The following is a 21,793-nucleotide window of genomic DNA, read 5'->3' on the forward strand; positions in this document are numbered from 1 at the left end:
GTGATGATTGAGGTTATTGACCTTCTGGGATTATCCGTTAGGGTTCTCAAAGGTTTTAGGAAGATGATGTGGTTGAGGGGTGTCTCAGTCATGTAAAATCTCTGGAATTAATTGAGATTGATCTGCGAACGATCTAAAAGAACCATTTCGTCAAAATTACATGCCTTTCCTTAGAATTTCTTGAGAATTAAATTTAACACCGAGATAAGAAGTTATTGTTGATTTGATGAGTGAATAATTGAGGTGATTGACCTTGTGGGGTCGTTTCCTCGTATTTTTTATGGCCGATGTGCGGGTTGATATGAGAGTCATTGAGTTACATGCAATCTGGAAGGATTAATTCGTGAAAATTTCTTTATAAGCTTTTCCTCCGGGGAAAGAACGGTTCAGGATTGGATTCAACAATGTGTGAATGACATAAAAGGATAATTGAATTGTTGACAATTGAATCCAACAATACGACAGTAAATCATTGTTGAATTAATGAGTTTATAATTGAAGTGAGTGACCTTGCGGGATTTTCCCTCTGAGGGTTTTATATCCTGAAGGTGATGAGGATGAGGTTGGGGGGGGGGCTTTTTATTTAGAAATGACTGAGGCTCATGTATCAAGTCAAAATTTCTTTATAGGCTTTTCCTTGAAAAAAAAAATTATTGAGGATTGAATTCAACAATGTGTGAACGACCCGAAGGGAAGGTCTTAATTTATGAAGATCAATCAAATACCATTTTTGTTAAAAATTGTCAACAATTGAATCCAACAGTACGAAATTAACTCATTGTTGAATTGATGAGTTTATGATTGAAATGGGTGACCTCGTAAGGTTCCTGCGAGTGTTTTATACCCTTCGCGTTGGTGAAAATTATGGGGAGGATTTTCATTTGGAAATAACTGAGCCAGATTTACAAATTACTCAAAAAGATTAATTCGTCAAGATTTCTTTATTGGCTTTTCCTTCTTACAAATCTCAATCCCCATCGTTCGTAATATATTATCATAAGAATTTGAGTGCACAAACACTTGATCCGTGACGAAGAAAACATAAATTGAACCGTTTTTCAGTGGAGAAATTTGAGAACAAGTCGTGATGAATAAATTTCAACAAAAAATAGATCGCAAAATCTGTGAACATTCTTACTGATACATTGAGTGAAGTTTCTGTGAACGATTTGATATCTTTCTCGAGTACCTGTGATTACCGAACGGGTATCTTAATCTTTGGCACAATAAATAATGCATCAAGCCATTTTCATTAGATTCACATTCCCAAAATCCACTCGTCTAGTCAATTGTCATTGCGAAAATATATAAATTGATGATTATTCTTTTGAATTTTCTTCATTAATACTCTACAGAATAATTATGCTTGAGATCCTCAAAGTGGTTTACCACGATTATGCGTTACACGTTTTACGAATTCGCACTGGCAGTTTTATTTTCAATTGATAAAAAAATCACTATTTATGCGTCGAGCTTATGTCTAGGAATCTATCGATGAATATAAATTTCTCGTTATCTCAATTTTTTGACATTTTTTTAAGGATAATGCTGAGGGTCAGGGGGCCGTCTAGGCACCCTGTGAATACAACTTTATCGATAGCTGGCAGTCTGATAATTATTTTCATACAGTTTCCTATCTAGTTTACCGACTTCGTTGCTTTACCGTACACTGATACACTCGTCTTTTTTTTTCTCATTATTTGAAGACGAAAATTATAATTATCAGAATCACTGTCATGTTTTATTACGTACACCGTACGTAATGCTCTGAGTTGTTCCATTAGCAATTAATGGAGAGATTAATTAGTATACTAGGGTCATGGCTCGCCACTCCAGTCTTTTTGATAGGGGAGAGGGGGAAAAAATTAACACTTGACTTTTCCAGATGTCCGTAGCATTCATAATGTGAGAAATGAACGCCCCTTTTGTCAATGAGTTTTTTTTTCACGACTAACAGGTTATTCTGATAATAGTCAAGTGTTAATTTTGTTTCACACTCCCCTGAATTTCAATCGCGATTATTTCTCTCTTTTGATTTGAATAATTAGCACCTGAGAACGTCAGTTAAACGTCCAGGTGGTATTGAGCTTGGGGATAAGTGATTTATGACAATTAAAATTATATAGTTTGGCGCTAAGCTGTCATGTGGCTATTCATTATTGGGGGGGTTGCTGTCATTGGTGAACGGGTTTGATGAAATCGCAGCAGTTCGGATACTGTCACTGCTACACGCACCACTCCACGACCACCTTCTAGTACGTCACTAGCACAGCAGACTAAGTTCTGTAACACAAATTATTCAAGCGAAATTATTCACCTATTTTTCTTGAAAAAAATCGAAAGGGTAATTTGTCAGAAAATTTGTATACTGGATGTTACGAAATTTGAAAAATGTGTTTGAGGCAGGTATTTTATATATTTTCAAGGATTGAGAGATTTCATATTGCGGAAAGATCTCTTTGAATTCATGAAATTGAGATAATTGCTATTTTTTTGTTCACATATTTGCCCATTTAATACTTCATCAGAATTTTGGGATAAATTTCCAATGGAATTTTAAAAAATACTGCAGAATGTTATGAATTTCTTCACAGAAGATTTTATGTAATTTCTTGGAAATTTTTATCCAATGAGTTCCATTGAAATTTCATAAGAATTCGTTATTAAAAAATTACTATTTGAGGGAGAAAACGATGGAAACTGTAAATTTTAGTTCAATTATTCCATGAAAATGGATAGAAATCAGGGTAATGTTGATATATATATTCTGGAATTTTCAATTCATTACAAATTCAGTGAAATGTGGTACCGAATATTCATGTTTTGATTAAAAATTTTAGTAATTTCGAGAATTTCCGTCTCTTTGTTGCTTGAAAAAATTGGAATTCCATTAAACTCTCAGAAAAATTCCAAACATTCGCGGAATGTGACATTTCGTGAATTTCACAAAATTTCCAGAAATTTGAGAATCTCCAAAACTTTAAATCCACCTGCACCCCCTCGTCGAAATAAATTAAATTAAATTCTCCATTCTCCTCAAAAATCCTCACATAAACCGAAAAATCACTAGATTGTATCGAAGAATATTTTATTATCAAAGACGATATTACAATAATTGTTATACCCAATACAATGAACGTTACAATGTAATGCTGAGCCCTCAAAAAAGAAATGAATCGAGATACTGGCAACCGCAGACGCAATATCAATATAAATACGATAAAACTTTGGGAGAGAATAAATACACAAAGAAAATTAATGCTAAAAAGGGAAAACCTCGTGATAATCTCGACGCACGTACGAATGTTAATCGCGAATTACATTCGACTTTTGCGCAGTACATCATAATTATCACCTAAGTAAACCAAGGAATGATCTTTCCTCCTCATTAAGTACAAATTGCTTATCAAATTAATTTGTGGGGTTCGTTGAGAAACGAAAAAAAAAAAACAAAAGCAGTCTTTCAGATCGGCTTGTACAGTGTTTGACACAAAATCTGCCAATTGTAATACTGTCATTGTGCTCCCATGAACAATTTAAGTACATTTTTCACTTCATGAGATTAAGAATTCAATGTATAATCAAAAAATCGTGATAAATAGTTCTGATACTGAATAATTTTGTTGAAAAAAACTGACTAGAGGAATAAATTAGGGACTAGAGACGGAAATTGCATAAATACGTAACACAAAATGTGAAAGAAAAGGCGAAAAAATGAAGAAAAAAAATGCATAAATTACTGGACTTCCCGTTATGAAGTACAATCGCATGCTGCAACATCATAAATCCGAGTGTAATTCAACCGTTAATTACTGAAGCCTCATAAAGAAAGATAATTAAATATACGAGAGACTCCCAAACTCCCCTTTAGCTCCATGCATATATACCTTTATCATTGAGAAGCTTTCATATGAAATAAATATTATCCAATGATCAAACAGCGAGATCTTCCGTCGTCGCTCATCCAATTACCAATGAAAAAAATTTAATGGAAAACTAACTTTGTAGACTAAACACAGCTGCGAGCATGAGTCACTCACAATTCGCTTGATTTAACGCCCAATGCACTGCACCGAGAATTATTGTCAACGAAATAACTGAAAATTCTTGAAATAATTTTCATTTCCTACAGTGGTACCTGCCGTTTTGATTACGATTATTAATTAGCAAAAAATATATAATTTTCAAGACATCTCCTTGTCGAATATATATAGGTGATATGCCCCTCATACAATTTATCATTCATCATTTTGATCTGCATCGAGTAATAAATGCAATGCAGTTATTTCATTCTTGTGATTAATCGCTTAATTTTGATTAGATCGTATAAAAAATTTTACACTATCAATCATGATGAAAAAACACCTACGATATTCCCACTAATAACCCTAAATCTAGCGAATGCTGTTTCTCATTAAAAATTAAACAAATAAATGCACAACCGCAGTTGCAGCACTAGGGTAAATGCCTCAAAATTCAAGTACAATTAACTTTCTGATGATAATGAACAACCTAAAGTAACAGCCTTGTTGTTTAAGCACCTTTTCAAGAAATTCGATAGTTATTGCGTATGAAACACTTTCGTAGGCCATCGTAAGCCAAATGGTGCATTAATTACAGAGAAAAGAAGCTTCTAGTTTCAGAAAAACAAGGGATTCCATTCAATAAAAAATAACTCGTGCTTCTGGAAGGCATTCATTTCATTATGAACGAAGTGATAAGTTCTCAATTCTTATTTTTCTTAATTCAATCGAAACTTTTATCTCTATTATAAAAAATTCTCTTATTCAGTATTTCTCGCTCTAGAAACTTGATTTTCTCCATAATGAGTCAACTAAATAACTAAAGCTGCACTACTTAACAAAAATAAAATTTTCTTCCACCAAGAGGTGCCTCAAAAGTGTTCAAAATAATTCTCACAATCGAAGAATCATTAGATGGATTTTGATGAAATTTGATGATCATGAATTTGGCTCTGATAAAATCGCATAGAATCGCCTGGTATAATCTAATCAGGCACTGGGAAGATATAGAGCAGAGCCAATGTTGATAAAAATACAGCTAAAAGCATCGCGGTTAGGACGCGCTCCTGTATCGTACGGTGTGAACCTGGGACTGGCTCTTCGTTAGCCTCTTCACCGCGTCGCAATGGAAGAAGAGTTGACACGAGACACGCCAGAGCCTGGAGCCCGCACGCGTTCATGTAACCCACGTCCATGATTGCATCCGCATCCATTAACACCTCCTGTAACCAACAACGACACTACTCAGTCCCATTTTTTTTTTCCTCTAATTTCAATTTTCATCACTGTGAAGTGAAAACCCCTTATTCCATTTGTCCAACGACTCTACTTTATTCATTAATTATTTAGTGGTCAATTGAGTGCTCAGCAAGGTTTAGTCATTATGAAATGAACTATTCATGGGATACAAGTTAATTTATTATTCATTATTCGAGGATTTTTGACTCATTGATTGATTTATTCGTTGATTATGTGGGTGAATGGTCTTTATTAATCATTGTGGATGATTTAGTGGTGATTATTGTCTATGAGATCATAATGAGATGATGGTAATTTACAAAAATCCGTGAATGGTAATTCAGGATGAATTAAGAAATAGCACAACGTCAAGGTTCCAGGATAATCCCAGATAATAAGCAATGTGACACAGAAGCAATTCGATCTAATGCGCATGCAACTAAAGCTTTATCTCAATATTATTCCTCAGCATTTTATCGCCCCACCCGCCTCCCCCCGCCCACTTTTTTTCGATTGATACGTACAGTATTCGGGACTGACTAGTAGTTGTTGGAAATACAGTATGTGATAATGTGGAATAAAATGATTGACACAAAATGCACAGCAGTTTTGAGAAGTTAAAATATCAGACGTAACTCTAGTTTTTATTTTTCTCTGGAAATGATGAATGATAATGACTTTTTATTGGTATCGTTAAACACAGAAGGGTACACCATGAGTTTACGAAAATTTCATCGATTTTGTCTCATGATTTTGAGGTGTTGACGGACTTATGCCCAAGAATTGAATTTTCATGCATGGTATGGTGTTTAAAAGATAAAGTGCCAATGGCTAGAAGCACAGTCTCTTGAAATATGTCTCAGAGGAATGAAAAATAGGGGATATTTGTGGGTAATTACCTCGTCAACACCTATTTTTCGACAGGCCTCGAGGAAGTTGTCGACGTTGCGTCTGCATCTGGCCATTGTGAGTTTTGGCTGTAAAAAATGTTAAACGTCATTAATGAAAGTGTTGAAAAACATTATTGAGGTTGATAATGCGAGAATGCGTGAAACTCACAACTGCAGGTGATGGAACGTGAATACTTCCAACTGAACGGGGCCTGACGTGATTGGCAAGGTGACAGAGGACAACACCATCTGTCAGAGCTGGTGCCAAGTCCTCGGGTAAAGCCATCTTCAATCTCGTTTCGATGTTCTATTTTCAAAAGAAGAGAAATTTAATTATTTTGACGGAGTATTTCATAATTACATTAAAAAATCCTCCAATTAAGGGTTTTTAAAAAATTGTTTTAATGGATTATCCTCTCATTTATCCCATAATTACAGAACAATTCATTGGAAAAACTTTTTAAATTGAGAATAGACTTCTTCAATTTGAAATCAATTTAAAATATGAGAATAACTCATTTAAGAATAAATATTCTTGGATTAAGGCTATTTTATATTTGAGCCCCATTTGACCTGAAGGTTCTGGACATTTTACTATGTTATTTTTCATTATTTAAACTTTGGAGGTCTGAATTTGAATTCCGGTATTGAACCGTTAAGAAATATTTTAAAAGTCTGGAAAAAAATAGCAAGTGTACTTTTGGAGAAAGATTGATGAAATAATTGAAAAATTGTCATTTTTGGAAACTGCGAGTAATTCTCCAATCAATTAATAAATTGAATTTAAAGTAAAATTAAAAAATTGAATAAATAAATAAATCTATAATCTTTAATCTTTATCCTTGATAGAGAATAAATTAATCTTTAATCAATAATCTGGGTGCAAGAATATTATGGCTGCTTATCCATAAAATGAACTCACAGTTCTCAATTGCTCAATCAAATCAGCCTCCTCCTTAGCCCTCTCAAACTCCCTCCTCATAGTGAACGAATACTTCTCAGGCATATTGCTGTTCCAAGTGACAGTTCTGGGTGACTTTGGGCTCAAATTATTCCTGTTGGGGCTCTTATTACTGTCCTCAACGTATCCAACAGCAGTTTTAACGAGTCTCGTGGCATGTGCTGGACTTGAATTCGTGGACAAAATCCCACTCGAGCCTTTGACTGGGGAATTTGGCTTCTTGTACGGTTGCTCCAGGTACTTTCCATTCTTCCCGTTGTACTCGAGATTACTACCATTGATAATCGCTGAATTATTGTAATTTTGAATTCGCGAGGGTGTGACTTTTTGTACAGGCCTCTTGGTGCCATTCTCGTCATTAAATATTTGCTTATTTCCCAGCATTCCCTCGCTCGTGTTCATGTCTGGTTCGTTGCCCTGTGATTCGTTGCCTGGTGGAGTTATTTGCTCCTTTGGTCTGTAGACACTCGACCCCTCGTTGGCTCTCTGCTGTCTCAGTGCCTCCTTGTACTCTCTAATTTCCAGAACAATTAATTGAATTTCATTTTGTTTATCAAATTAGTTTTGAGGATTAATTTATTTCGACGCATACCTGTACGTTTGAGTGTGGTTCAAGGGCCTCTTCTCCTCTCCATTCATTATTGGAGAAGCTGTCACACCGTGACTCGACTGGAGCGACGAGCCCAGTGACGGAGACTGATTTAAAAGTCCACTTGACTCCAAATTTCTGGAAAATATCACAAACTCAATCTTTCATCGTTCCTGTTCAATCGTTGGACTAATTATCGTTGATAATTGGAGCTTTGCATATTTTTCTTATTCAACACGGTTCCTTTTTTAAATTGAAACATTTTTTTGCAGTTGAATATAACTTTGAATATAATTTTTTGAATTTTAATTATTTATAATCATGCATTCACTCATTAAATAAACTATTTATAATAATTCTTCAATAGAATATCATTCATTCGTTCATAATTAGAGGCTTACACTATTTTTTTTGCTGCATACGACAATCAAGTGGAAAATATTTAAGACGGATCTTTCTCAAATTGAAGTGTGCATTTCTTTTTTCAGTTAATAGCGCTTATAGTGTTTGATTCTTAACTATTTATAATCATGCATTAATGAATTGTATGAACTATTTATAATCATTCATTAATTATCATTCATTTGAGAGTGAAATTCAATGCAACAAGGAATTTTATTATTCTCACCCTGGTGGTGTGATAGAGTTGTTGTGAAGTGCAGGAGCCATTGGTCTTTTGTTATCAGTCCCATTTTCCGAGGCGCTACGCTCTAATCGCCTCTTCTGCAGCTGATCGTGAAGTATCATAGCCTGAAGATAATTAAACGTCAATTAAATACTGATTGAGCAGTTTACATTTGATCTTAATGGGCACTAACTGGTTTTTAATTATTTTTCACAAATGATTTTTTAATGTTCAAAACAATAATTTTCTTCCTCCCCATGGAATTTATCTTGAAATTCAGAATTCTTTGGAAGGAGAATTCAAAATTTCATTCGAATTTCCAATTGATTTGAGTTGAGAGCTCAAATAGTCATCAAAATAAAGGAAACAGTATTTTTTAGCATTAAACGTCAATTAAATACTGATTGAGCAGTTTATATTGAATTTTAATACGAATTGACAGACTTTTTATTATTTTTCACAAATGAATTTTTCATTTTCAAAACGAATTATGTTTCTTAGAATTTTGAACCATTATTCGCAATAGATTCCACACGGAATTACTTCCGTAATCCTGCATTCAAGAGGAAGAGAATTAAACATTAAATTCCATTTCTCAACAATTGATTCCAGCCGATAAGTTAAAATACTGATCAAGATAAAGATACCAATATTTTCCATCGCTGAAGAAATAAAATGAACGATTTTTTGAATGCTTGATTGAGAGAAAACATTTATCACAAGATAAAATTGAAAAATCATACTAACTTTTCCCAATTCATCTTCGAGGGAGGTACGTTCCCCCGGAGATATAGTGCTGGGTGTCGATGTACCACTGAACGATCCATTGACACTGACGTCATGAGGCAAGGTAATCGAGAGTGGTGAGCACTCTTGTCGCCATCCACTTCTCGAGTCAGTTTCATTCACCTTTGATAAATGAATGGAGATAAGTTTTCATCGGGATTAAGTGTTTATTCGATACTACATCATATCTACTTAAACTTTTAATCTACTAGTAGAGGCGCCAGGGGGAGACAACGACGATTAAATAAGAAACCGTTGCGATAATTATGAAATAACTGACCCCACTGTGAATTTCTTGCGACCAGCGCTTATCAACCCCATCACTTGTGCTGTAACCACTATCGACATTGTGACGCCTGTGGGATCGTGTGTCCAGGGTGGCGTGTCCTCTTGCCTCCAGTGGACTTCGCCTCACTCTTCCCGATCTTGCCCTCTCGTGTTTCGCCGCCTGTCTCTCTAAATATTTGAATATGTGTGTTCGCCCGCGAATACACAGCTGGAGAAATAATCGATGAGTTAGGAAATTACTGGGGGAGTTGGGGATTTATTGAGGGGCTTGGCTTGTTACCGAGGCAGGTGGCGAGGTGAGAGGATTATCGGCTAGTCGCAGGTCCACCAGGCTCTTCATCTTTCTTAATTCATTTGGGAGGACTGATATGCGATTACCACTTATATCCAGTTTCACAAGTCTCAGGTACGTCAATTCTGAAATGGGTAATAATCGGGTTAATGGTGGTTCTTGGGAGAATTAGTGGTTCGGGGCGGAATTCTTGAGGATGTGAACTCATTTTTCTTTCAGTTTTTTCGATTGAATTGAATAATTCGGGACGAAGCCATCAATTTTTGGTGGAAATTTAATTTTTTTGACATTTTTTTTAAACCATTTGTTTTTGACATTCATTAAAAAGTTGGGGAATTCACAACTGCAATTGAAATCTTAATGTTTGTGGCATTTTTTTTTTTTTTTTTTGGAAATTTAAAGCTTTGCAAAAATGATTTGGCATACATTCAAAATTAAAAAAAATTGTGAAATGCATAATTCAAATTTTCAATTTGATCTCTTTGTCGTCTGACATTCATTTTTTGTCGAAAACTTAATTCTCTATAACAAAGCTCTTCCAACAATTTCTCATTTGCATTAATTTTCGAGAGAATGCGAAATTAAAAATTCGAGTAAATCGTAATCATTCAAATTCAGAAATTTTATAATTTTCCACTTATCTAGAAAACAATTAATTTTACAAGAGAGTGAGCCATTCTTGTCCCTGAAATAATTTCAACCAAAAAATCCTGTTATTTCCTCTCGAAATCGGTTATTTTCGGGGTAAATTCCCAGGAAAAAAAGAAGTTCACTTCTTCGTTCACGCCTTCGTGACTAAATCATCCCACAAATCCACTCACCAATAGGCAGATGTACCAGCATATTATTCCTAAGATCCAGCCATCTGAGCCTCGGTAAATCCCCGATTCTGGGTGGTAGACTAGCAATCTCATTGCAACCGGCATCCAACTCAGCGAGTGCTGTCATTCGCCCAAGCTCATCTGGCAGTGATACCAGACGATTGTGAGCAACCAGGAGTGTTTGCAGAGGGAGTCTGCATACCTCCCGGGGCAATGACGTCAGCTGATTCCGACTGATCAGAAAAGCAATGATTAAAACAATCGTCCAATCATCCTAATTTCCTCATTACAATTTCCACTCCAATTACCTGAGATCGAGATAGCTCAATGACTGCAGCATAACAACAGTCTCTGGTATGACCCGTATAGCATTGTGGTACAGATGAAGTTTCTCTAGAAATGGAAACTCCGTGACCTCCTCAGGCAGCTCACCAAAGCGGTTTTTCGATAAATCTACAACCCAATTCCATTTCATAAATAAATTATCACTGGGGGAAACGGAAATAACTTTTCATGAAAAAATAATATTTCCATTTCAAGCTACACCTCTGGGTCATCGAGGTGTCCCCCGGATAAACTTATTCCCAGAAAAACTCGCAGAGGAAAAAAGTTTTCATTTTCAGTAATTTTTGAGTAATGCCACTGAGTTTCAGGTACTCATCTATTATTTTTCGGAATCAATCACCTCTGTCACATAAACAATTTTCATTCCACAAGGATCTTTCCCAGAACTCCCAGAATGATTTTTAAAAAAATCCTCGCTCGCCCACACAGAAAATAAAAATTCCAATTCCTTTTTTTCCTGGGAAAAATCCAGAAATTTCGTCTAAGTTATAAAAGCATAAACATTTCTAATCAGGATCATTCTCGTCAGTGTCCAGTATCATCAACAATTGACCAACAATTGAGTAGCGAAGTGCTAAACCGGTTTAAGTCGACTTATCTCCCAGTTGAGTTTTTGAGGAATATTTCCGAATCAAAGGGAAATAGCGAAATTTTCGTAATGACATTTGTTGTAGCTCTCAATCGGCTCTGCAAAAAAGATTATAACAAAACTTTTGCCATCTCCCTTAGATTCCGAGATATTCATTGAAAACAGGTCAATAGTCAAAATTAACTTGAACCGTTTTAATACAGTGATAGACTGATTCATTTATTCCAAACGAGATTCGTTAACTATTAACGAATGGTAGAGTTGAACATGACCAAACAAATCTATTCGTTAACAACAAATAACTCTGTCTGTCAGCTGAGATGATTTTACTGAATTGGTGATAGCTTCCTGAAAATTCGGAAATCAGTGAAATGTCTCTGAGAATCAAAACTTTTTTTCTTTCTCTGCGCTGTTTAGAGAAGTATTGATCAGGTATGTCGAGCTTCAGCCTACACTTCATCGAAGTACCAATATGCTTCAACCCCATAGCAACAGCTGAAAAGCTCCCTCCGGTGGGACTGATTCTTCACTAGGGGGAGTTGTGAATGGGGGCGCAACGGGCCACGTGCGTGTTTCGAAAATGAGCTTCATGGGGTGGATAAGAAAAGGGTGGCTCAGCTGCTCCCAGCAACCGTCGACTGATCAATAATACCTCCAAGTACCCGTGGAATGTCGTCGACAATCCTCATTAATCCTCGACTTGTCGTTTTACTTTTCCACTATTTCTCCATTAACTCGATCGAGTCTCTATTCTCACAATTCCATCGATGCGGGGAGCAAAAAAAAATGGTGATCGTCCAGACACGATATAAAAATGCGTCTGGTGCGTCTCAGGTTGCTGGCAATGGGTATCGAGGGGGGACAGCTGGGGTCGATGTACTAGGACACGCGAGGGTTGTTCCTTGGCAAAGGAGCAAGGTCGAGGTCCCCGGTATTGCAACCACACGGATCGATACGTACGTTTTCCACAAAACTCATGACATCCTCGGTTTCTTTATTTCGAGGGAGAGTGTGTGGGGGTAATCAATTCGAAAATATTTGGGAGTTGCCTTCGTCGCTATATAGTCAGTATATTTGTTGCTAATAAATTCGAAAATTCCTTTCCTATGGAGTTAAATTGCCTTAACGCCACAATTGGATTCATTTAAACAATTATTTTTTTAGGTAACAGTCAATATATTTTTGCTAATAAATTCGCAATCTGCTTCCGAGTGACGAATTTCAGTGACGATGTATTTTACATTGAATTCAGTGATTCATTGAATTCAACATTGCCCCAACATTGCCGCAACGTTAGTAGTCAGCATTGCCCCAACATTAATTTTTTTTACTTTTCCCTGAATATCGGTTTCAAAATAATTTTTTCCACTAACACATGATCCAATCAATCTCATGATCGAACTCCATCGAGATGGCATTGGGAAGAATATTTTAAATCACAATTGGATTCATTTAAACAATTATTTTTTTAGTTACCGTCGAAAAACGATCGGTCACATCCACACATACGTCCGCACGTGGTCCAAAAAAACCATATTCGAACACCTGAAGCCAAAATAAGTTATCCTGACCCAATAAATTTTAAATTTCGGATATGACGAATACAATCCTTCTATTCCGAAGCAAAAATTGTACAACAGACCACAACGCTTCCAACGTATTTCTGGATTTTCAAAAAATTTGATGAAGTCTCCAGAGAATCATAGAAAAAATCATTTAAGAAATCGAAGGAATCTTGAAAACATTTTGCGAAAATTCATAATAATTTCATGTGATTAAAACTCCGCGAGTAATCCCCCCTAGAAAAAACAAGTTCTTCCCAGTTCCAAGAGGAAAAGGGTGTGGTCATTCCACCTATCGTTATCTGTGTCCCTCCTATTAATAAAAATCATGCGTTGGCGAGGTTCATTGACGGTATAACGTGTCTATCGATGTTGTTTGAGAACTGGAAACCGGATAGAGCTGACAGGACTGAGACTTTGCTATTACTAACGCCCATGGTGTCTGAGCACTCGTCTAGGCTTCGGAACTATCATCAGGGTCTTCGCGAATGAGCAGTGAACAAGTTAAATCGAGAGGCACGGTAGTAAGAGTTATAGCCGCTGGATAATGATATTTATGGGACAGGAGACATTGTTGGGTGATGGGAGCACATAAGGCGCGTCTCGCATCGTTACTTGTCGAGTCTCGATCGATAACGACCCCATTGCAAATATTACGAATGGGGGAGGGAAACACCGACGGGGTGTCTTTCACCCTCTTTTTTTTTCCTCCGCTGCGTATGACTGTTAGGTGATCCGTTTAGAGTGCATCGGTCTTTGCATTAAAAATAGAAGCTCTTTTTTTCTCTGGGCGCTTTTAGCCTCGTTTCCGAGGTTTTTATTCATTTTTCTGGCTCTAGTGGGAGCTGTTGTGGGAAACTCGGGTTGGATTTTTCAAGCATTCTTTGCGCTCTGTTCTGCTGTTATGTCCTTGAAATATACGACTGATGAAGTACTCTGCGTACTCTTGCGGGCGTCAAACTTCCGCCGTTAGCGCCTTGCATACGCGTGAGTTGAATACATTTTTTGGTCTATTTCGTTTGAGGATGGATAAGTACTTCTTGCAAGGTATTAGAGATTGCACTGTGCATTTGATGGTTTGCAATAATTTTGAAATTTAGTTGCTCAAGGGAAATTATGAAAAAACATCACTCAGTTTCTTTTTTTGATAACTAATGGGAATCGATGCAAGCCTTGAATTACCAAATTTTAAAGGCTCAATCGCGCTTCTCTTAAATAAATCATATTATTGTTTATGGATATTTGTTTAAATAATTTCTTATTGCTTCATAACCCTTTTTATGAATTTAGAACAACTTATGAAAAAGACTGACGGGCTATATGTAGCCCCTCGTGTAGCCCTTCTTCCGTATAAAAAGTCTTTGTTTTATTTGTTCCTCCTGTTTGTTCGTCTTGAAAACACTGACATCATATTAAATATTGTAAATTTTGACTATTTTCTCCGAGGGGCTATATGAGGGACTATATATAGTATAATGTTGTGAAATATTGTGAAATGTACGGGCCAAATGGGGTTGAAATTTATCGGATAACCATTGCCATTTCAATGACTTCTTGCATAATAGTTTACTTAAAAATGTTTTCCAACAATACGGACCAATTGAAAGGTCTGATGTTTAATTACAAGTGTTGAAAAAAAAAAAAATGCTGTAGTGCTGAGATATCCTTGAAGCTATTCGTTCGGTTTTTACGTTGAAAGGAGATGGGTATTTATCTTGGACTGATATCTGCCAATCGTTATGAACGCGAGCCTTCATGATTTTTTACAAAGGCCTCTGTGTATTCAGCGAATGTGGCAATGTGTCTTCAACAAAGATTTTTTTTTTTCATGTTCCACATGAGTTGAGTCAACTTCTTTTTCAATTCAGAGGATTGTGTATCCTACAGCAGTGCAAAGCACCATCGTGTTTAGAGTCATTAACCTATATCGGGGGGACCTAGAAAAGATTCGTGAGCGCTGGCTTTTTCTGCATTTCTGGAAAACTCATGTTTATTCTGAACACGAGTGGGAGAGAAAAAAAATCCTATGAATTTCAAACGGAATAATAGAAAACGTAAACATGAATTTACTGGCTGCGATGGAAAAAAAAATTGCACACCCGGAGGATAAATTATGCATAATGCAAACGTGCCAACAGGGTTTAACGAAATAATTAATGAAGCATATGGCCATGTGAAGGGGGGAATCGGGCGTTTCTGTTGTGCGCTTAATCGCACTGTGACCTACTAATTATTATCCCGCGTGTACTCACTCGGGCAATCTTGACGACGTGCCCAGCGAACGAGAGAGGAGTGAAAAAAAAACAATGGCTTGACGAAATGAAATTCCGGAAAATGCAGAGAAATCAATGGCGTCAAGGACATGCCGTCGGAGACTACTTTACGGCCGTCTGGGTACTTGTACGCCTCCATTGTCAGTGTGAACGAACTGCCTTCCAGTGTAGACGAAGAAACAGTGGGATATTAGGATGGGATTGAAAATTGTTGTCCCCTGGGTCTTTCAGAGGAAAAAGTTTCTAGTTTTCAGAAGGAAGTTATGGATTTTGAAGAACTCAGCAGTCTCGTATGCATTTTTATTGAAATAACAGAAGATTTATTCAATTTTACATGAAGAATCTCTGAAATTGACGGCAAAAAACCTATTCATTTCGGGTAAATAATATTTTTTAAATGAGAACAGGCGATTTCTTAAATTCAAAACATTTGTAAACTAGTTTAGGATTAACTGGGGATCAATTCGACATTAATTGAGTCAAGACGTAAGATCATATAGTTTTAATGCCATAGAAATTATGGATTATATTGAGATAAAATTATACAACTGTACTGGAAGGCAGTGTGAACGAACTGCCTTCCAGTGCAGACGAAGAAACAGTGGGATATTAGGATGGGATTGAAAATTGTTGTCCCCTGGGTCTTTCAGAGGAAAAAGTTTCTAGTTTTCAGAAGGAAGTTATGGATTTTGAAGAACTCAGCAGTCTCGTATGCATTTTTATTGAAATAACAGAAGATTTATTCAATTTTACATGAAGAATCTCTGAAATTGACGGCAAAAAACCTATTCATTTCGGGTAAATAATATTTTTTAAATGAGAACAGGCGATTTCTTAAATTCAAAACATTTGTAAACTAGTTTAGGATTAACTGGGGATCAATTCGACATTAATTGAGTCAAGACGTAAGATCATATAGTTTTAATGCCATAGAAATTATGGATTATATTGAGATAAAATTATACAACTGTACTGGAAGGCAGTGTGAACGAACTGCCTTCCAGTGCAGACGAAGAAACAGTGGGATATTAGGATGGGATTGAAAATTGTTGTCCCCTGGGTCTTTCAGAGGAAAAAGTTTCTAGTTTTCAGAAGGAAGTTATGGATTTTGAAGAACTCAGCAGTCTCGTATGCATTTTTATTGAAATAACAGAAGATTTATTCAATTTTACATGAAGAATCTCTGAAATTGACGGCAAAAAACCTATTCATTTCGGGTAAATAATATTTTTTAAATGAGAACAGGCGATTTCTTAAATTCAAAACATTTGTAAACTAGTTTAGGATTAACTGGGGATCAATTCGACATTAATTGAGTCAAGACGTAAGATCATATAGTTTTAATACCACAGAAATTATGGATTACATTGAGATATAATTATACATTTTCGATAGTCTAAAAGACATTTGTTACAAAATACGAGTAGATGAATTTTAGAATGGGCAAAATCATCAGTTGAAGAACGAGAATGTTTTCAATTAAAAAAACCCAAAAGTTCTTAATTTAATTGTTAATTAATAAATTTTCATCTGTAAATCCAATGTTTTCATGTGAGAGAAGAACTTAGCGAGAAAAAAAATGAAAGAATCCATTACGAAAAATATCCAATGGAATGAGTTCCATAAAAAAATCAAAATTATTATTTTTCCTATCTAATAATAACTCGAGGCATCCACTGTATCGATCCCATGGCTATTTGGTGCGTCTAATACCTCTCTAACGAAGGAATTAGCATTCCTCGAAGAACCTTATCTCTTCCACACCCATTAGAAGGTGTTACTTCCATTCGTATTTAAATTCGGTTGATGATAGCTAATTATAACCCCCACAAGTGGAAAAAAAATATACGTCTCGCATACACGATACATGACACTCGCGTCATTGTACGCGATACCGTAATTCATCCACCGGATGAAAAAACCCTCATGTATAAAAGTCGTTTGAACGCACGTATTCAAACGAATTTCATGTAATTATCAGCGGTAGTGCGTGTGTAACGGAAAAAGCTAATTGGCTAAATCGTTCAGCTCGTGAAAAAACAGTACATGCTCTGTTTGATGCTGTTTTAATTGAGAAAAAAATAATAATAATATGTTCGAATATTCTTTTACTTCGGTATGATTTGCACATGGTTAACGCTTTGTCCTGTCAATCTGGTATGTGGGACGTGACCAGTTTGCCGAGTTGAATTTATTGTTTTGACGTAATCGTTTTGGAGCCTCGGTAAAAATTATATCTTGTCTATATCAAATGGCCTTAACACGTTGTCATGAATTACACAGGCGTTTGGCACGAGCTTGTCTAACCGCTCTGAAAATCCCATTCAAGTTATTGGGGTCTTGTGCTAGTGGCTGTAATGTGAATCTTCGGGTGGAGGAATTCAACTTCATTTAAACGCCATTATGATGACACTTCAGTAGCGATGGGGTAAAATGGTGTGTGTTCAGTAATTGGAGAGATGGAAATGTAAAAAATTATTCGCGATGTATGGGGAATAGTGGGTTTAGATACGAGTTGAAATTGATGATGAAATCGTTTTACTACTTGAATATCAATTGATGAACAATAAAAAAAGTGAATTGAGCGCTCATGAAAATTCCCAGTACTCCTCAAGAATTCTTACAGAGCTTTCACAACTTCTTCCCATAACCGGAAATGCGTGAGTATGAATGACGTGCGCGGTCAGTCATCGCGTCGCAATGCAGTCGAGACGCAGCCGCGGCCCCAGCAATTTACCGAAGGAAATGTCAACGATTTGCTCGGTTGGCTCCGGTACACGGATTCAAGCGTAATATCGATGTGTACCAAGATCAAACTCTATAATGAAAAAGTGCCGATACCGTGTGACGAATGGGTAAACTAATGCTCAACTACCAGAATGAGAGGAATTACTCTGGCTTCAGAATTAGTAACTCCCTGCCAGTGCAGTTGCATTCTCCTAGAATTTCTGACATTCCCTGGCATTTCTCACCAATTTCTCTGCCAAGTCGGGTCGATTCGTACGTTTTACTCACTGAGATGTCAAGGGAATTGAGTAATCTGATGAAAAAATCGAATGCACGGAGACGGAAAGATTAACTTGAAACTTTATCTGCTTGTGTGGCTGAAGAAAAATATTGAAAATATTGAAGAAACTTGAGGGGTTAATCATTTTGAAAAAATTGGAATGATTTAAGGCTTCTGAAATGTTTTCGGGATTTCGGTGAATTTAATTAAATCTTCAGCAATTCATTGAGATTTTGCAGAATTTCAAGGGTTAGGAACATTCTGAGATAGTTAATGTAATTTCAAGTTATTTCGATCGACATTTCAGGTTTTGCAAATTTTAAATTTCTGAAATAATTTTTTTTCTATTTCAGAACTAAAATTTTAATGCAATTTTTTTGAGCAGCAAGAAGAATTTTCCAACTCGAATTTTCAATGAAAATATGAATATTCATTACCAAACTGTCCTGAATTTTCACTTAATTAAATATTCACGGGTATATTCCCGTGAATTTTCCTGATTTCTATTCATTTTCAAGGAATAATTAAAATTAAATTCCCTGTCCACGGATTTTTCCATAAAATTATGAATTTTCAATTACCAAATTCCTTGAAATTGCAGTGGAACTATAAAATAATAGAAATTCCCCAGAACTGTCCCGAAAATTTCATTCAAAAATTTTGTGGATACCGCAAATCTTCTGAGAAAGTTGCTATAAGTTGAAGTCATTGGATTGACATTCTAGATATCGACAGGGCTTACTTCAATTTTTATGACTAACATTTAAATATTGTATAAAATCTATGGATGCCATGGTGGGAAATGTGAATGAACGAGACATTGGGCTGCATAATTATCATGAGAACATATTGAAGGACGACTAAAACATTTTGTGTTCACAAAACCCTTTATTAACCCGTTGCGGCACGGAGCTCACGAGAAATATCGGTGCGAGGGAGGTGGGGGGACCGCCTGGGTATTAGTGCGCCATAAGATAAGCACGGCGGAGCACGCCCACTGCTATAAAAGGACGCAAGTGGGGTACCGTAACGTGCCGCAATGGGTTAAATGCTTCTTCAGACCATTTTCATGAATTTGGACTGAAATTTCAAGAAATATTACAGAATTCTTGAATTTCTCCCGAAACCATCCGCGACTTCACGAGAATATTCCGGTATTTCTAGGATTTCACGGAATTTTTCATATTTCACGGGACTTCATATCCATCAGTCCCAAAAATTCTATAATCGTTTATAAAAATTTTGGTGTTACTTCCCGAGAAGTTCAGGGAAATTCAGTAATCTGACAAAAAAATGACATCGAGACAGAAAGATAAACGTGAGACGTTATCAGCACGCGCAACTGAAGAAAAAAATATCAGAAAATCCATGAAAGAGATCTAGATGTTGGGGATGTGAAATGCACACGTGGTGAAAGTAAATATTACAAAACATTAACCAGTTAACTCACATACTCTGATAGTAGAAGTCTTTATCTAATGACTCAGAGAGTTGAAATGTTTCTCACGTTGCAGAAGAATATTTACCTCACCCATTGTGTACCTAAATACATGAAATTGGAGGGAATACCGGGGATTATAAATGCCGCAAGGCCGTGGAAATTGAGCGGAAACGGCATGCAGAACGATAAACTCAAGAAGACCCGCGTGATCATTCACACTTCATTTTTTTTATTTCGCGTTTTCAAGTGCTTTGGTGCTAAAGAGGGCGATAGAATCAAATGCATTGCACGCAATGTGTTCTCAGTTACATGGAGACTATATCAGTTGTCAAATGCAGCTCTATCGACCAGTGGGGAAGTGGTGAACACGACATGATAGCTATTCCAGGGTCACTGAGGACGGATGCGACGTCATGGTCATTGGATCGTTCAATTAAATTGTTTTTTTCTTGGCGATTGGGAAAATTGAAAATGGGTGGCAATGGTTTGGTGAGGGAGACAAGACTAGGCGAAAAATTGTTGGTCAAAAACAAATAATAGTGAAATATTAGGTCTCTGGGGGTGGATTTGACGAAAAAAACAATTTTGCATTCTTTCTGGGGCGAATGCTTTACCATAGTCATTGATTCGTTTAATTGAATTGTTCGATAAATTATTGATCGATTATAATTCATCGTGGATATTAGGTCCCAGGAAGTGCATTTGATGAAAAAATCATTCATTTTTGTTCTTCTACCAACAAAAATGCTGTAGTATAAGTTAATCTTTTTAATCATCAAAGAATATCAAAGTTAATTGAATATCTATTCTTCTATATATTCTAATGAAAAATATCTATTCTATAAGGGTCAGGTATTTTCTATAACGTGAGATATGTTATCTTATAAAAGAATATGATAAAGACCACTTTATTTTTTTAAGATAACGTTCAAATTAGGCTTGAAATACCCGTAAGTCAAGCATGACAAAACAGATTGATGACAAAAAACGTTACATTCTTCTTTTGATCTTCTTCAATCGTCATTAACTTGAGAACGGCTGAGTGAATTTCCTCTATTTTCAAGGTATTTTTTTACAATTTAAAATTAACCGGAATTCATCCGAATCACACGATTTAAATTTTCAATTTTTTATTGATTCATTCAATTGAATTGTTCGAGAAATTATTGACAAACATGATTGATGGTGGGATATTAGGGCTCAGGAGATGCATTTGACGCAAAAAACCTTCATTTTTGTCCTCTTACCAGGAACAACGCTGTAGTATAAGTTGATTTTTTGAATCATCAAAGAATATCAAAGCTTATTGACTTTCTATTCTTTGTTATTGTTTATAACGGTTCCAAGTCAAGCTCATAAGGGTCAGATATTTTCTATAACGTAAGATATGTTATCTTATAAACGAATATGATAAACACCACTTTCTTTTTTTAAGATAACGTTCAAATTAGGCTTGAAATACCCGTAAGTCAAGCATGACAAAACAGATTGATGACAAAAAACGTTACATTCTTCTTTTGATCTTCTTCAATCGTCATTAACTTGAGAACGGCTGAGTGAATTTCCTCTATTTTCAAGGTATTTTTTTACAATTTAAAATTAACCGGAATTCATCCGAATCACACGATTTAAATTTTCAATTTTTTATTGATTCATTCAATTGAATTGTTCGAGAAATTATTGACAAACATGATTGATGGTGGGATATTAGGGCTCAGGAGATGCATTTGACGCAAAAAACCTTCATTTTTGTCCTCTTACCAGGAACAACGCTGTAGTATAAGTTGATTTTTTGAATCATCAAAGAATATCAAAGCTTATTGACTTTCTATTCTTTGTTATTGTTTATAACGGTTCCAAGTCAAGCTCATAAGGGTCAGATATTTTCTATAACGTAAGATATGTTATCTTATAAACGAATATGATAAACACCACTTTCTTTTTTTAAGATAACGTTCAAATTAGGCTTGAAATACCCGTAAGTCAAGCATGACAAAACAGATTGATGACAAAAAACGTTACATTCTTCTTTTGATCTTCTTCAATCGTCATTAACTTGAGAA

General features: G+C 35.9%; 1 protein-coding gene across 2 annotated transcripts in view; it reads right to left on the bottom strand.

The window, feature by feature from the left end:
• Window positions 1–909: 909 nt before the first annotated feature.
• LOC107036362 (leucine-rich repeat and calponin homology domain-containing protein 1) overlaps window positions 910–21,793 on the bottom strand; it is a 23,933-nt gene continuing 3,049 nt past the window's right edge. Inside the window, exons 2-12 of one of the 2 annotated variants that reach the window (XM_015254299.1) lie at window positions 10,822–10,966; window positions 10,514–10,746; window positions 9,681–9,817; window positions 9,393–9,608; window positions 9,074–9,235; window positions 8,330–8,451; window positions 7,705–7,839; window positions 7,074–7,626; window positions 6,321–6,458; window positions 6,161–6,238; window positions 910–2,283 (exon numbers count right to left, since the gene is read on the bottom strand). In XM_015254299.1, the coding sequence (XP_015109785.1) occupies window positions 2,134–2,283; window positions 6,161–6,238; window positions 6,321–6,458; window positions 7,074–7,626; window positions 7,705–7,839; window positions 8,330–8,451; window positions 9,074–9,235; window positions 9,393–9,608; window positions 9,681–9,817; window positions 10,514–10,746; window positions 10,822–10,966 (2,069 nt within the window). In that variant the 3' untranslated portion in view covers window positions 910–2,133. Of the gene's footprint in view, window positions 2,284–3,132; window positions 5,246–6,160; window positions 6,239–6,320; window positions 6,459–7,073; window positions 7,627–7,704; window positions 7,840–8,329; window positions 8,452–9,073; window positions 9,236–9,392; window positions 9,609–9,680; window positions 9,818–10,513; window positions 10,747–10,821; window positions 10,967–21,793 lie in introns of those variants that run through there. The other variant, XM_015254298.1, reaches the window with a different exon arrangement.

The sequence above is a fragment of the Diachasma alloeum genome, unplaced genomic scaffold (genome assembly GCF_001412515.2).
Source record: "Diachasma alloeum isolate Michigan unplaced genomic scaffold, Dall2.0 Dall_scaffold_00208, whole genome shotgun sequence".
Classification (NCBI taxonomy): Eukaryota; Metazoa; Arthropoda; class Insecta; order Hymenoptera; family Braconidae; genus Diachasma; species Diachasma alloeum.